The sequence below is a fragment of the Eptatretus burgeri genome, chromosome 7 (assembly GCF_056783735.1).
Source record: "Eptatretus burgeri isolate ZD-2024b chromosome 7, Ebu_testis_v1, whole genome shotgun sequence".
NCBI lineage: Eukaryota > Metazoa > Chordata > Myxini > Myxiniformes > Myxinidae > Eptatretus > Eptatretus burgeri.
Window position 1 is genome coordinate 38,992,188 of NC_140967.1, and position 12,500 is coordinate 39,004,687.

The window sequence follows — 12,500 nt, forward strand, 5'->3', positions numbered from 1 at the left end:
CATCATTGGGCTCGCTCTCAAGGGTAGTCAGGAGTTGGAACATTCCGTAGCGTTTGCTCTCCACGTTCTTGATCCAGAGGTCCAACTTCCGGACAAACGCTCCCAGCTTCAAGATGAAGTCTGAGACAGAGCAGTTGGGCCCTTGGAAAGACTGGTTTAAGTGGTTGAAGACCCAAAAAGTCCGACAGGTAGGCCAACCTTGAGATAAACTCTTCGTCCTCCAGATCTTTTTGAAAAGCGTGTTCTTTCTCCGTGAAGAATACGAGGAGTTCATCCCTCAGTTCAAAGAGACGCCTCGTCGTATTCCCCTGGGAGAACCAGCAAACCTCTGTGTGGTAGAGGAGCCGAGATCTTCACAGAGCAGTTTGAACAGCCGAGTATTCAGGGCAGATGTTTTGACGAAATTAACTATTTTGATTAATCGGTTCAAGCATGATAACAAATTCGGAGGGAGTACCTTAAGCCTGTATCTCACTGGGCTGCGACAGCTCGCGACAAAATGCGAACGGGATTCTCCAAAATGTCTGGAAACGTTCGCGGTGGTTCTCAATTTCCTCGTGCGAGTCGCAGGACGTCGCTCTGGTGTCGCTAGAATTTTGAACATGTTCAAAAAATTCGTGTGACAAATTTTTATCTCAAAATAGTCACAGAGTCGTCGCGGTTGTCTCGATCCGGTCTCGAACTCAACTCAATTTAGTTTCCGAGAGTCAGAAGGTGCGACAAATGTGACATGCAATGTAATGTAGATAGATTCACAATAGTTCAATCCAGATATTACTTAAAAAAAAAAAAAAACTCATAGTCTGTATTGTAAAACCAGCATCTTCTGTCCTCTCGCTCCTGTTCTGAGTAATGGCCTTCAATGCAAACTTTTCACTTTCCCATCATTCCTTTCACCTTCCCATCATTCATAAATCACGTCACACATATTTTTACATAAATTAGGTCACACACAAAATATGGTCACACCCACAATCCCCTATTAAGGCAGATGGACAATTGGGTCACACACAATGTTTGTGGGTGCAACGTTGACAAGTAACAGAACATTTTGAACAATCAGGCTTGGTCAGCATTCTCCTGTAATCCCACCATCCTGTTCTGCCAGGGCACAGCTCCCACACCATTGTAGTACTCAGTCAGGTACTCTCTTACTCGTTTCCCAACTGATAATATGATTGCTGGAAGGGAGAGGCCTCATATACAGTCATGCGCCACTTAACGACGTTCCGGGCAACGACGGATCGCATATACGACGGATCTGCCAGCTCTGAAAAAAAAAAAAAATGAAAAAAAATGTAGATGAAAAATTCCTATCGCCGAGTGATGTAGCCGACATAGCGCTGCCAGTCGTATAAAAAAGGCACGTACAATTATGTACGCTGTACAGTACATAATACTTCATAATGATAATAAACGACAGTGTGGCCCCGTTATAATGCGATCGTTGAGGTCCATAAAATGTCATCGCGAAAAAAGCAGGGTTGTGCGAAATCGGGATTCAAGGAAATCGTCTTTCAAACTGAACCAATGTTTGCACGTTTACCTTCCAGCAAGTAAATTACCTTTGAATTAAAGAATTCCGCAAATAAATCGTTGTTACAGTCAAAATTAAAACACAAATTTGTTTTGAGTGAAGCTTTTCATGTTTATAAAACAATCGCACTGTTCCGAAAATATATATCACAATTGTCAGTAGCTCGTTTCTTCATTTATAAATTATAACATCGATGCAATGATTACGTATTTATAAAATCCAAACGCTATTTATTCATCTTTCTATAATTGATGCGAGGAGATTGTAAGCTGCTGCTAACAACACTGATGGCCGTCATGAATAGCACAAAGGTAAAACTAACGTGCCTTCAGTCTCTCTTGGATGCGTGTTACAATTGCCGACAGTATTCAGTACAGTAACATGCTGTACAGGTTTGTATCAGTGGAGCAATAGGCTATACCATAAAGCCTAGGTGTGTAGTTTTGTGTAAGTACGATGTTCAAAAACGAAAACGAAAAAAAAAAAAAGATGTTCGCACAACGACGACGTCGCTTAACGACGCGTTTCTCAGAACGTAACCCCGTCGTTAAGTGGCGCATGACTGTATATATATATATATATATATATATATATATATATATATATATATATATATATATATATATACATATATATGGTCCCAATTTCTCAATTGTCACGCACAGTTGTCGTGCGACTGCTGCACGACATTTGCGCGATGGTCGCACAACTGTCGTGTGACCGTCGCGCGACAGTTGCATGTGCCAAAAATTATCAGTTTTGTCACCTGAATGTCGTGCGACATGTATGCGAACTCCAGGCGAAGTTCATCCCAAATTTCGCCGGGAGTTCGTGGGACATTCGTGCGATATTCGTGAGACATACGCAAATGTGTTTTAGTATAAATCTCCAACTAGTCGCAAGCTGTCGCAGCCCAGTGAGATACAGGCTTTAGTGCAAAGGGCGAATCTGTGTATGAAACAATGGACACCGGCGGCGTTTGGTGACACAGCTTTCACATGGGCTTGAAACCCTGACTTTCCACCGAGCAGAGACGGAGCCCCATCTGTCGTGCATCTGACCAACTTTCCACAATCCAATTCATTATGCTTGAAGAAATTATCCAAAAGGTTGAAAACATCCTTTCCTTTCGTTGTACCGGATAGCTCCTGGCTCAGCAGCAGCTCAGTCTTCACAGTATTATTCTGTGTGAAGCGACCGTAGACAAGTAGTTGACAGCAGTATATTTTTAATCATTTTTTTATTTATTTATTTATTTATTTATTTATTTATTTTTAAAGGTTGAGCCCGAAAGTGCTCGCGAACCACCTGGAAGGCCCTCGCGTACCACAGGTTGGGAATCACTGCCTTTAAGATCATTGGAATCTCCCGCACTGAAGTCTATGGGTCGGTCTATGTCTATGGGTCGGTGGTCTCTCTGTCTTCTCCCGCCTCCTTTCTGGTCGAGCACCCTCTGCTCTTTCCATGCTTTGTACTCCCAAGGTTTCTGCAGGGCTCACACGGTCCAACATCAACCTCCTTCTGGTGAAACTATCTAAATCAAGGATCACTGCTCACCTTCACTCATTTGTTCTTTTATTTTCCCACCTTCCACATCCTCTACAATCTCACTCTTCCCTTCAGGCCTTCAAGTCAGCTGTTCACCACCATCTCAGATCGTCTCCTAATCCTAAACCATGATCTTTTTCTACCCTTGTTAACCCACCTAAATCCCCCATCCTTTCAATTTTCCAGTTTTCCCTCCTTGGGAGTTTCCTTCTGTATCCATTTTGTCCACTCCGTACAAGCACGTTTTGCATCTTGTTTTTGTCTGTTACGTCCTGATCCGGTCATTGTATTCGTTCTTCCACGAGCCTCGACTCATAAGAGAAATGCAACATTGCCTCAACATTGTCCCACCAATGAAAAAAAGGGCAATTATTTAAACACTTTCAGGGTGAGGTTCTTCACCATTTTGATCCCGAGCCTGTTCCAATGTAAAGTTAAAATCAGCAGATAAGCAAACAAAATCAATTTGGGGATAAGCAGTGTCAATGTGAGAATAAAATTATCTTGCAATACGATTGCTTGGGACGAAAAACAGCATTCAATAATGTAATCTTTTGGCCACCGTAAGGGACAATTAAAAATTAAAAAAAATAAATAATAATAAAAAAGCCAGATGGCCTTTCACAAATTCATGAAAAACTAGAACAACATTCAATAGAATGCATAACTCGGCCAAGCCGGACAGGTTATGTTTTATATCCCAATGATAGGCCAAATCTGCATCCGGACCTTAAACAAAATATAATCAGCTTGTTCTTGTCACCTACCAACTCATCCACCAAGTTTTGTCATAACCAGTTCACAACTTTTTGAAATATCACGCTATAATACGTCTCTCAATGATGAAGAACCACTTTTTAATATTCTAGTGTCAGGATCCAGAACTGGATCCAGATCCTCACCAAAATCTAATCAATTCGTCTTTATCACACCCTGACCTATCCAAGTTTCATCAGAATCCAACAATAACTCCTGCTCTCATTCAGACAAACTGATGTGAAAACATAACCTCCATCCCATTGCAGAGTTGCAGAGGTAACTTCTTGAGAGGGAATTTTCGATCCAATCTAAAAAGCAACGGTCGTGCTTTGTGAATCGAGTGAAATAAAACAAAACAAACAAACAAACAAAAAACACTTATTGTGTTCCACCACTCAGCAAAACAGGAGGTCCCACAATGCACATCTTTAGGAAAAGCGGTTTATTTGTTCCCGCTCAAGTAAAATTTGAACATTTCGTCAAATGGGCATGGCCCCAATTCATGTTTAATCCAGCTCCCGAAAGTACCATTTTAAAGAAATTATATGTTGAACAACATTCTAAAGCATTATTAATCCTGGTTCCCTTCTTGCCTTTGTTTCACGTTTATTCAGTCGATGCACGTGGGCCTCACCAGCACCAAAGGCTGCTGGTTTCTGCATAATGCGGAGAAGCAGTAACGATGAACTTATCAAGCTCAAGAAAATGATAAAATAAGCTTCATCTGTTTTAAAAAGGTATCGTGAAGAAACTTAATTACATCAACAGGAGAGGGTGCACCTCAGGTCTTGCAATCTTGCAAATCCCCAGTTGCACCTTCGATCTCAGTAACATCGGATGTTGAGCACGTGTCATCAGAATCACCTAATGGGTTTTCATTACAAGTCGCATTCCGTTGTCACCAAGCACCACTTGGACAATTATTCTTGAAATGATCATCCTAACCACTTTCTTAACATACCATGGTCTGAGAAGTTAAATCGCCACGGTATGTACAATTTTTCACATAACATCGATCTGACAAATATCTGGCTTTATCATAATAAATACCTGTCACCAAAAATAAAACAAATTGCTGAGGAGATTGGTTCCCAAGCCATACAGGAAGCAAAGTTATCTCAGATACAACTTGGCCATACTATTCAACTAAAGTCATAATCTGCCGATTTTTAGCAGCGTCTCGCGTAGCGAACGCTGCTCTAAGAACGCTCGGCGTTGTTCTTCTTCTTCTTGTGAAGACAAAACCTTTATATTAGGACTCGGCTCTTTTATATACACGATCCGGATCTCCTGAAATACTAAACACTTGTACACATCCTGGCATTGAGGGTGCCTTTTGAGAGCGTCTATCATGAACTTTTAAATATATTCGGACATTTTATTTAAAGTTTCAAAAAGTTCACGTTACTATTTAAAGATTATTCCATTTAATGTATTGTAAATTCGTAAATACACTATATTTCGTAAATACACTATATTTCGTAAATACGTAAATACACTATGACGGGTCTCGCTATTGGCTGAATCAAGGCACGTGACGAAATATCGGAAGTTGCTGTTGTTGTTTTTGTTTTTTTTAGCCGACAAAACCTTTAGGATGCTGCTCTTGGACACATTTGTCCTTGTTTTTTAAAGCAAGGATGTTATAAACGAGAAGTTTAACAGACAATGAGTCCAATGGTGAAACGATGATGAAAACATCAGGTCCCACAAGTGGGATCATCTCAACAAGCTGTGCTACCATTTCCTTTTCAGCGACAAAAATGAGGACCAGATGGTTCACCGTCGATGCAGCCAAAACATTCTGAATTCCGACCAGTTTGCCAATGCCCACGACAAGCTCAACTGAACTTAGCGAAGTGGTGCACACGCAAAACCGTTCCTCAGAGTCAATGACTCCAAAACAGTCATTTGTTCTATGCTCGCTATATTGATAGAATGCACCTTGACATACGATGCCTCAGGACCAACCACCGTGGAAAAGAATGCACTCTCGCTCTCTAACTCAAAGAAAAGAAAACAAAAGGCAAGATTCCTCAAAAGGAAGAGGAAAAAAGAAAAAAAAAAAGAAAAAAGAACAGGTAGAAACAGCAGCACCATACATGACACGCACCACAAGAAATGCTGCGAAGCAACGCTCCGTGATTGCTGTGGAAAGTGGAGGGAGAGCGAGAGGGAGGGGGAACGAGAGAGAGACAGATCGAGAAAAGGATGGAGAAAAAAAATAAGGATAAAAAAGAAAAAAAAAAAGGAGAAAGAGAAAAAGAAGTAAAGAGAGACAAAGAGAGGGAAAGTGAGAAAGAGAAGGAAACAACAACACAGAAAGAGGGGAAAAACAGTAGAATCAGTAAGTAAGAAGGTTGCATGAGGGATGGCTATTGGGGGGTAATAAAGATCATGTGCCAGGGTGGGGATAATACAAAGGTGGGGGTGCACTGCCTGTTGGAAACCTTGGAGGGAAGAATGAGACGGACATCTCTGGAAGGTGTTTCCATAGACAGGAGAAGCAAGGAATGAAAGAGCTGAGATGTTCAGTCAAACCTCGATTTGGGAGGTTTAACCAGGATGAGGTTACTGGAGGAATACGTACATTCTGGAATTGCTGGAGAGGGATGCTGGACTGAGGGAGTGGAGGGGGTAATGTTGGAGATTGGATGGTTAAAAAGAAGAGAGACCACCGACCTGCCTGTGATGCGAGGGCAACAGACCCTTCGCTTCGGTCTCATCATCAGAGATTCCAATAATCGTGGGAGAACAGGTTTTAGAATCAAATGAACTGCTTTGATCCTATCCAATATTATTTATTTAGCAAGACTTCATGTGTACATTTCAACAATCAAACAATTACAATCAGTAATTATACAGTGAAATGAACCAGATCAATTAAATTGACTGTTCACCACAAAGCTCAAGTGTTCAATACACCAGAAAGAAGAACAATTCAATACTCTCAACAATTCCTTTCATTCTCTCTCCTCAACTCCCTCACCTTGTTCTCCCTTTTCTTCCATTACACTGTTCCCCACTGTCCTCTCTTTGAATGATTTTTCCTCCAATTAAAATGCTTCCCAGCAAACTTTTCATGTAATCGGTTCGCAAAAGGAAATGCATCGCACATAATTCCTATCCAAATGGTACGGTACGACTTGCCGAGCCCGAAGCAGCGCCTCTTGAGGGGTGAGCCTGTCCGTCAGCTGACGAGATACCATGGAAAGGAGACTTGCGCACGCTGTGCTCGACTCTTCGAGGTCTTCCTCCTTCACGTAATTCAGCAGCACAAAATACCAGTGAAGGGCACCTGAACATCACAACATAAGTCTGGGTCCTTCATCGTAAAATTCGGAGGAGGAAAAGTATGCTTAAAAAAAAAAAAAACATTTCAAAGCACAATCCTGACCGAGTTTATCAAGAAAGAATTATTTTTTATGAAACATGGTGGAAATTCATCCATTTAATAGAAAATAATATTCCATGAAACATGAAGAAAGCTGGTTGCAAAAAAAGGTTGAACAGAGGGAAAAACAACAACATTTTATTGAGCATGGTTGTGAGAGCAACAAGATTTTTTAAGTATTAAGGGGGGAAGGTCGGGGGAATTCTTGGAGAGCAAACAGGTGAATGCAAAAGGAAGGAAGTGGTGGGGGAGGGGGTGATGGGAAGGGTGGTGATAATTTGAGCTCCATCTTTTTGCATGCATGAATATCTCATGGGATTTGACAGATAGTTTGGCAGGATGATTTGCTGAGCATTTACCAACATTCTCTCCCTTGAAAATGATTGTGGGCCTTCCCATTAAACTTCTGTATTATCTTTGCTGAAAGCATTCCCATTGTGCTTCAGCAGTCATCATGGTTTTGATTCAGTGACGACTTTACCACTCGTGGATTCTAAGCAATTATAACTCCACATCATTAAAAAGGAAGAAGGCTTACCCGCAGTGGCTGCAGAAGGGATGTACGAGAGATTTGCCAACAGGGCACGCAGCAGTGCCTTGTCAAATGCTCTGCAGCTTGACTCAGTCCTTCCACTCCTGGACAATGCAGTGCAATGGTTTAACACCCAGCTGGATTAAAAACACTACAGAATTCATTCAAAATCTCTGGCAGGATAAACCTGGACGTATGTGGACTCAGATATGAGCTGTCGAGCATTGGTTCAAAACTTGGCCCAACTATAAAATGTCACCTCAGTGTTCCCGCAGTCATGGCCACACATCAAAGTGTAGGCCATTCCTCGGATGTACGTTATAAACTGCTTGCCCTGTCTGCTAACATGTGTTGGTGGACGTTAAATTTCCGACTATACTTTTCACGAGAAAAATAAAGAAAAGAAAAGAAGGTGTACAGCCGACATCCTGAACAAATTCAAAATTCTGTCACTTTCAGTCAAATGCAAGACTTGGCCAGCCAGTTTGTAAGTTTATACAATGATTCCCAACCGCTCCCACAATCAGGTGATAAATTTGGACCATTAAAGTAGTTCATACATACATATATATATATATATATATATATATATATATATATATATATATATATATATATATATATATATATACATATGTACATAGGAGACAGGAAGTCGTACATACAAACACACATACAATCAAAAGGTAATGATAATAATAAGAAAGTAAATAAATCCTCCAGTTGAGGCACCTCTCACACAGACTCAAATACAGACAACGGGGAAACAAAATAAAAACAAAAGCCTTCCTTTCAACTATTCTTGTACTTAGCTTGGCCCAGAGCTGGTCTTTTTGGAACTTGGAATCGAAGCGCTCCTTTTCGCATGTGCAGACGTGCACAAATGGCGCCGTCACTTTTCTCGTAGCAGGACAAACGTAAGCCAGGCTCTCCGCGAGCGGCACTCAACACCAAGGCTCAGACGTGTAGCTGCTTCATGCGTAGATCATAGTCACCGACCGGCGATGATGTACACGAGGCTCGGGGTCCGTTTCTCACCACTCAACCAAGAGCCAAAGGCCAGCGTCTTACTTCGTGCGTGCGCTCACCCTCCGCTCGTGGGGAGTGCCTCCACTCTGATCACGGCTCTCCACAAAATGCACATGCCGACTGAGTCCGATGCCTCTCAAAATGTGCCAGCCTTCCTCTTTAATCACGGCTCTCCAAAAGTGCGCAAGCCAACCTTTAACTCCACTCTCCTCTCTCCTATTTATCCTCCGTCTCCGGGGTATGGCCTGCTCACACGAAACCCGGGAAGGTGGGGCTTCTGCCTGCTCGGCTAGCTTCCGACGTCACACCCACCAATCGTCCCTCGGGGGCGTGACTTCACTTGTTGTCAACCTTTGAAGGCGGGGATTTCTGCCCGTTCGTTGTGGTTTTAGGGACGGGTTCCCCACATTTATTGCCCATCTTGAAATATAAAAATATAGAGAAAAATCACTGAGGGCAATCACATACTGGGAAACATATCCTTACTCCCAAGCCTAATCAACACCGCACCACACCAGGCCTCTCGCCCCCCCCCACCCCCTGTGTGGTGACACGTAACACTTAAGCCCACTGAAGCGCCCCTACTTAATCACATCGAGATGCCTCCTACACGTCCACGGACCAAGAAACTCTACACAATGCTATATTCCCTATTAAATTCTTCCATCAATCCCCACAACCGCAACAATATCAAGAAAATTGAAAGGGAAGGTTGTGACATCATGTGTAACGCCAGTCTCCCTTTACAGTCTGGAGATGGTGGCACTGACAGAGAGACAACAACAGAAGCTGTAGGATTAAGAGAACAACTGGGTCAGGGGGGTTGCGGGAGTGAAGAGGGTGGATTGAAGGAGGAAGGATGACCTGAGGGAGGAGATTGGTGTGCAGATGAGTTTGACAGGGAGATTGGTGAAATGTCAGCTGAGATGGTGCAGATGGGGGAAGAGAGAGGATGGCAAAGAGAGCGGATAGGTTGAGGGAGCAATGTAGGAGGAAAATAGGTGGACCACGGTTGAGATGGGAGGATTGTGTGAGGAGGGATATCTGTAAGGTAAGGGTGGTTAGAGAGAGGAGAGAGTTGGCCGAGGACAGAAGGCGTTGGGGAAGTATCGTGGTTAAGGCAGGGTAAAAGCTTGGTGCCATTGGACCTCACCCCTTATAAAAGGGAAGAGGAGGAGGAGTGTATCGATATACACACACACACACACACACACACACACACACACACACACACACACACACACACACACACACACGTTTTCTTCCTGAATGGATGTGTGCGGGAGCGGGACCGGTAAACTCTCTTATTTTCAGAGGTGACACAAATTGTGTTATATTCAATGATCACTGCCACACAGTTATATATGCAATTTTTCATTGCAAAATATTGAATGGAACAACTCATTAAATTCCTCCAGAGCAACATAAAATTTACATTTAAAAAGGTGAAATTTTCCATTCCCCTACATTGCCATTCCCCCTCGTTTTCTTAATCTTCTCCACAACCATCTCCTCTTTTCCCCGTCCTTTCCTTTCATTTTCTGCACCACACATTCCTTGTCCATCTATATGAGTATGTAATACTTAAACGACTCATGAAAATACTGTCAGAGAAGAATATGTTTTTCCCACGTTGCATCAAAACAGAATTTAAGCAATAGTAATGCTCGGAAAATGAAAGAAACTGTTTTTTTCTAGCTACTTCCAAGTTGTTCACCTCGTCAAAGACATTTTCAGACGATTCAATATCAAGCGAACTTCGAAATGCATTTGCAATTCTGAAATGAATGCATTAAAGCAATACTAAAGCTCCAACAATATATTTCTTTCAACCATGGCAACCACTCTTTTATTTGCCCGACAGGCACTGCATTCAGTGAACCTTTCAACCACCCATTTAATGTCTCACCTCCCTCTTGCCATGTAAAGTGAAAGAGAAAACAAATATGTCTGAGAGCAATCGCCCACACAAGGTTCATACCCGAGGCACAAAGCCAGAAATCGAGCACATTTGTGTGCAACGCTTCTCCCTGCCTCCAGGAAACAGACGCGTATTAAATCCACCAAGAGCAGCTTCGTTTTGCTCAGCAAGCAGTCCATGCCTTCTCTGGAGCTGGAAAAAGAAACATTGAAGACAGTGCACTGCCAAGGTCAGGCTCTAAATACATCCTAAACCTTTTTTTTTTAATCAAATCTTATTAGCATCTTCCGTCGAATGATTTATCCTTGTCTTTAGCCACTGCAGATGTAGCGCATGTGCTCCGCAAACAGGCACAGTTAATACTGTCAGAAATGTATTTTACTATCAAGGCCTGTCTGAGTCTAACAAGATGTTCAATAGGACACGATCATTTTCTTGGAGTTTATAATTTGTTTTAAGATGTCCTATGCAATGATAGGGTACTCTTATATATATTTTTTTCTTCTACTCAAGGCAAATATTTGTGTCCACTTCAAGATTTCGACCTGTAATCTCTGAGATGCCTTGTCATTGTTACCTCTGCCACCGAAGGTGAAGGGGGTTATGTTTTCACCCCTTTCTGTCTGTCTGTCTGTCTACAGGATATCTCAAAAAGTTGTGGACAGATCCAGATGAAATTTTGTGGACAGCTTGGGTATGTGACAAGAACGAACCGATTCGATTTTGGTGAAGATCCAGATCCGCATCCGGATCTGATAATTTTTTCAGTGATTCTTCACCATTGAGATATCGGGATAAAATGATATATGGCACGATATCTCAAAAAGTTGCGAACGGATTCGGACTAAACTTGATGGACAAGTTGGGTATGTGGCAAGGACAAATTGATTCGATTTTAGTGAAGATCCGAATCCGGATCTGGATATGAGAATTATTGAATTTTTTTTTTTTTAAGTGATTCTTCACCATTGAGAGATAGGGCCAAAAACGATATAGTACTGTATCGCATGATATTTCAAAAATGTATTGGGCACGATATGTTCTCGTGAATCAGGCATTACATGGCGGAGGTATGCGCTCTACCGAGTGCCCTTCTCGTTGTAATTGCCACATTTTGCCATGATGCGAAAGAAACGCATTGCGTGAAAAGGCAACCGATTAGAAATGTTAACCGTAGGGCTATTTCAGGAATAATCGGTTTGATGACAGCTGAATGTAATACTGCCATGCTGCCAAGACATCAGTCGTATTTGCAGACACAATCCTGTCGCGTCTTGTCGTTGGCATCAAACAATATATGTCTTCCTCAACGATTATACAAATCAGGTTCAAACTTATTTTGAGACTTCAGGAGAATTCATTTATTTCTTTCTGTAGGGTAATTTTTGCCAAGGTTAGAGCACATGGAAGAGCTTGTACATACATCGTATATTGTAGTGTATTAAGGAGACATCGGTGCACTGTTCCATGGATTTAAAGACAATTCGTACACAATGGACAAACAAACATAGGATATGGGATCTCAGCTTCAAGCTTCCAAATGCTAAGAGGGGAACACCAGACAGACAAACTACAGAATAAGTTTTTTTTTTTTTTAAAGTGAAATAAGCCGATAGTAGCCACTGAATGAGGTGACTTGACACACCAGCTAGACTGACAATATAATCCCACTTGTAGATCATTGTCAAAAGTTGACAAAACACATAAAATTACCTGGCAGGACTGTGACTGTGAGCACCAGCATGCCAGCAGAGCAAGTCAAGCAAGAGTCTTTGCGTGC

At 42.0% G+C, this 12,500-nt stretch overlaps 1 protein-coding gene across 11 annotated transcripts in view; it reads right to left on the reverse strand.

Moving 5' to 3' along the window:
• The window catches only part of BIRC6 (baculoviral IAP repeat containing 6), a 443,632-nt gene that overhangs the window by 335,390 nt on the left and 95,742 nt on the right, over positions 1-12,500 (reverse strand). For all 11 annotated transcript variants that reach the window (XM_085888090.1, XM_085888088.1, XM_085888086.1 and 8 more), the window contains exons 18-21: positions 12,434-12,500; positions 10,781-10,912; positions 7,777-7,874; positions 6,995-7,142 (exon numbers count right to left, since the gene is read on the reverse strand). The exon at positions 12,434-12,500 is cut by the window's right edge and continues 95 nt beyond it. In XM_085888090.1, coding sequence (XP_085744216.1) covers positions 6,995-7,142; positions 7,777-7,874; positions 10,781-10,912; positions 12,434-12,500 — 445 coding nt within the window. The remainder of the gene's footprint in view (positions 1-6,994; positions 7,143-7,776; positions 7,875-10,780; positions 10,913-12,433) is intronic.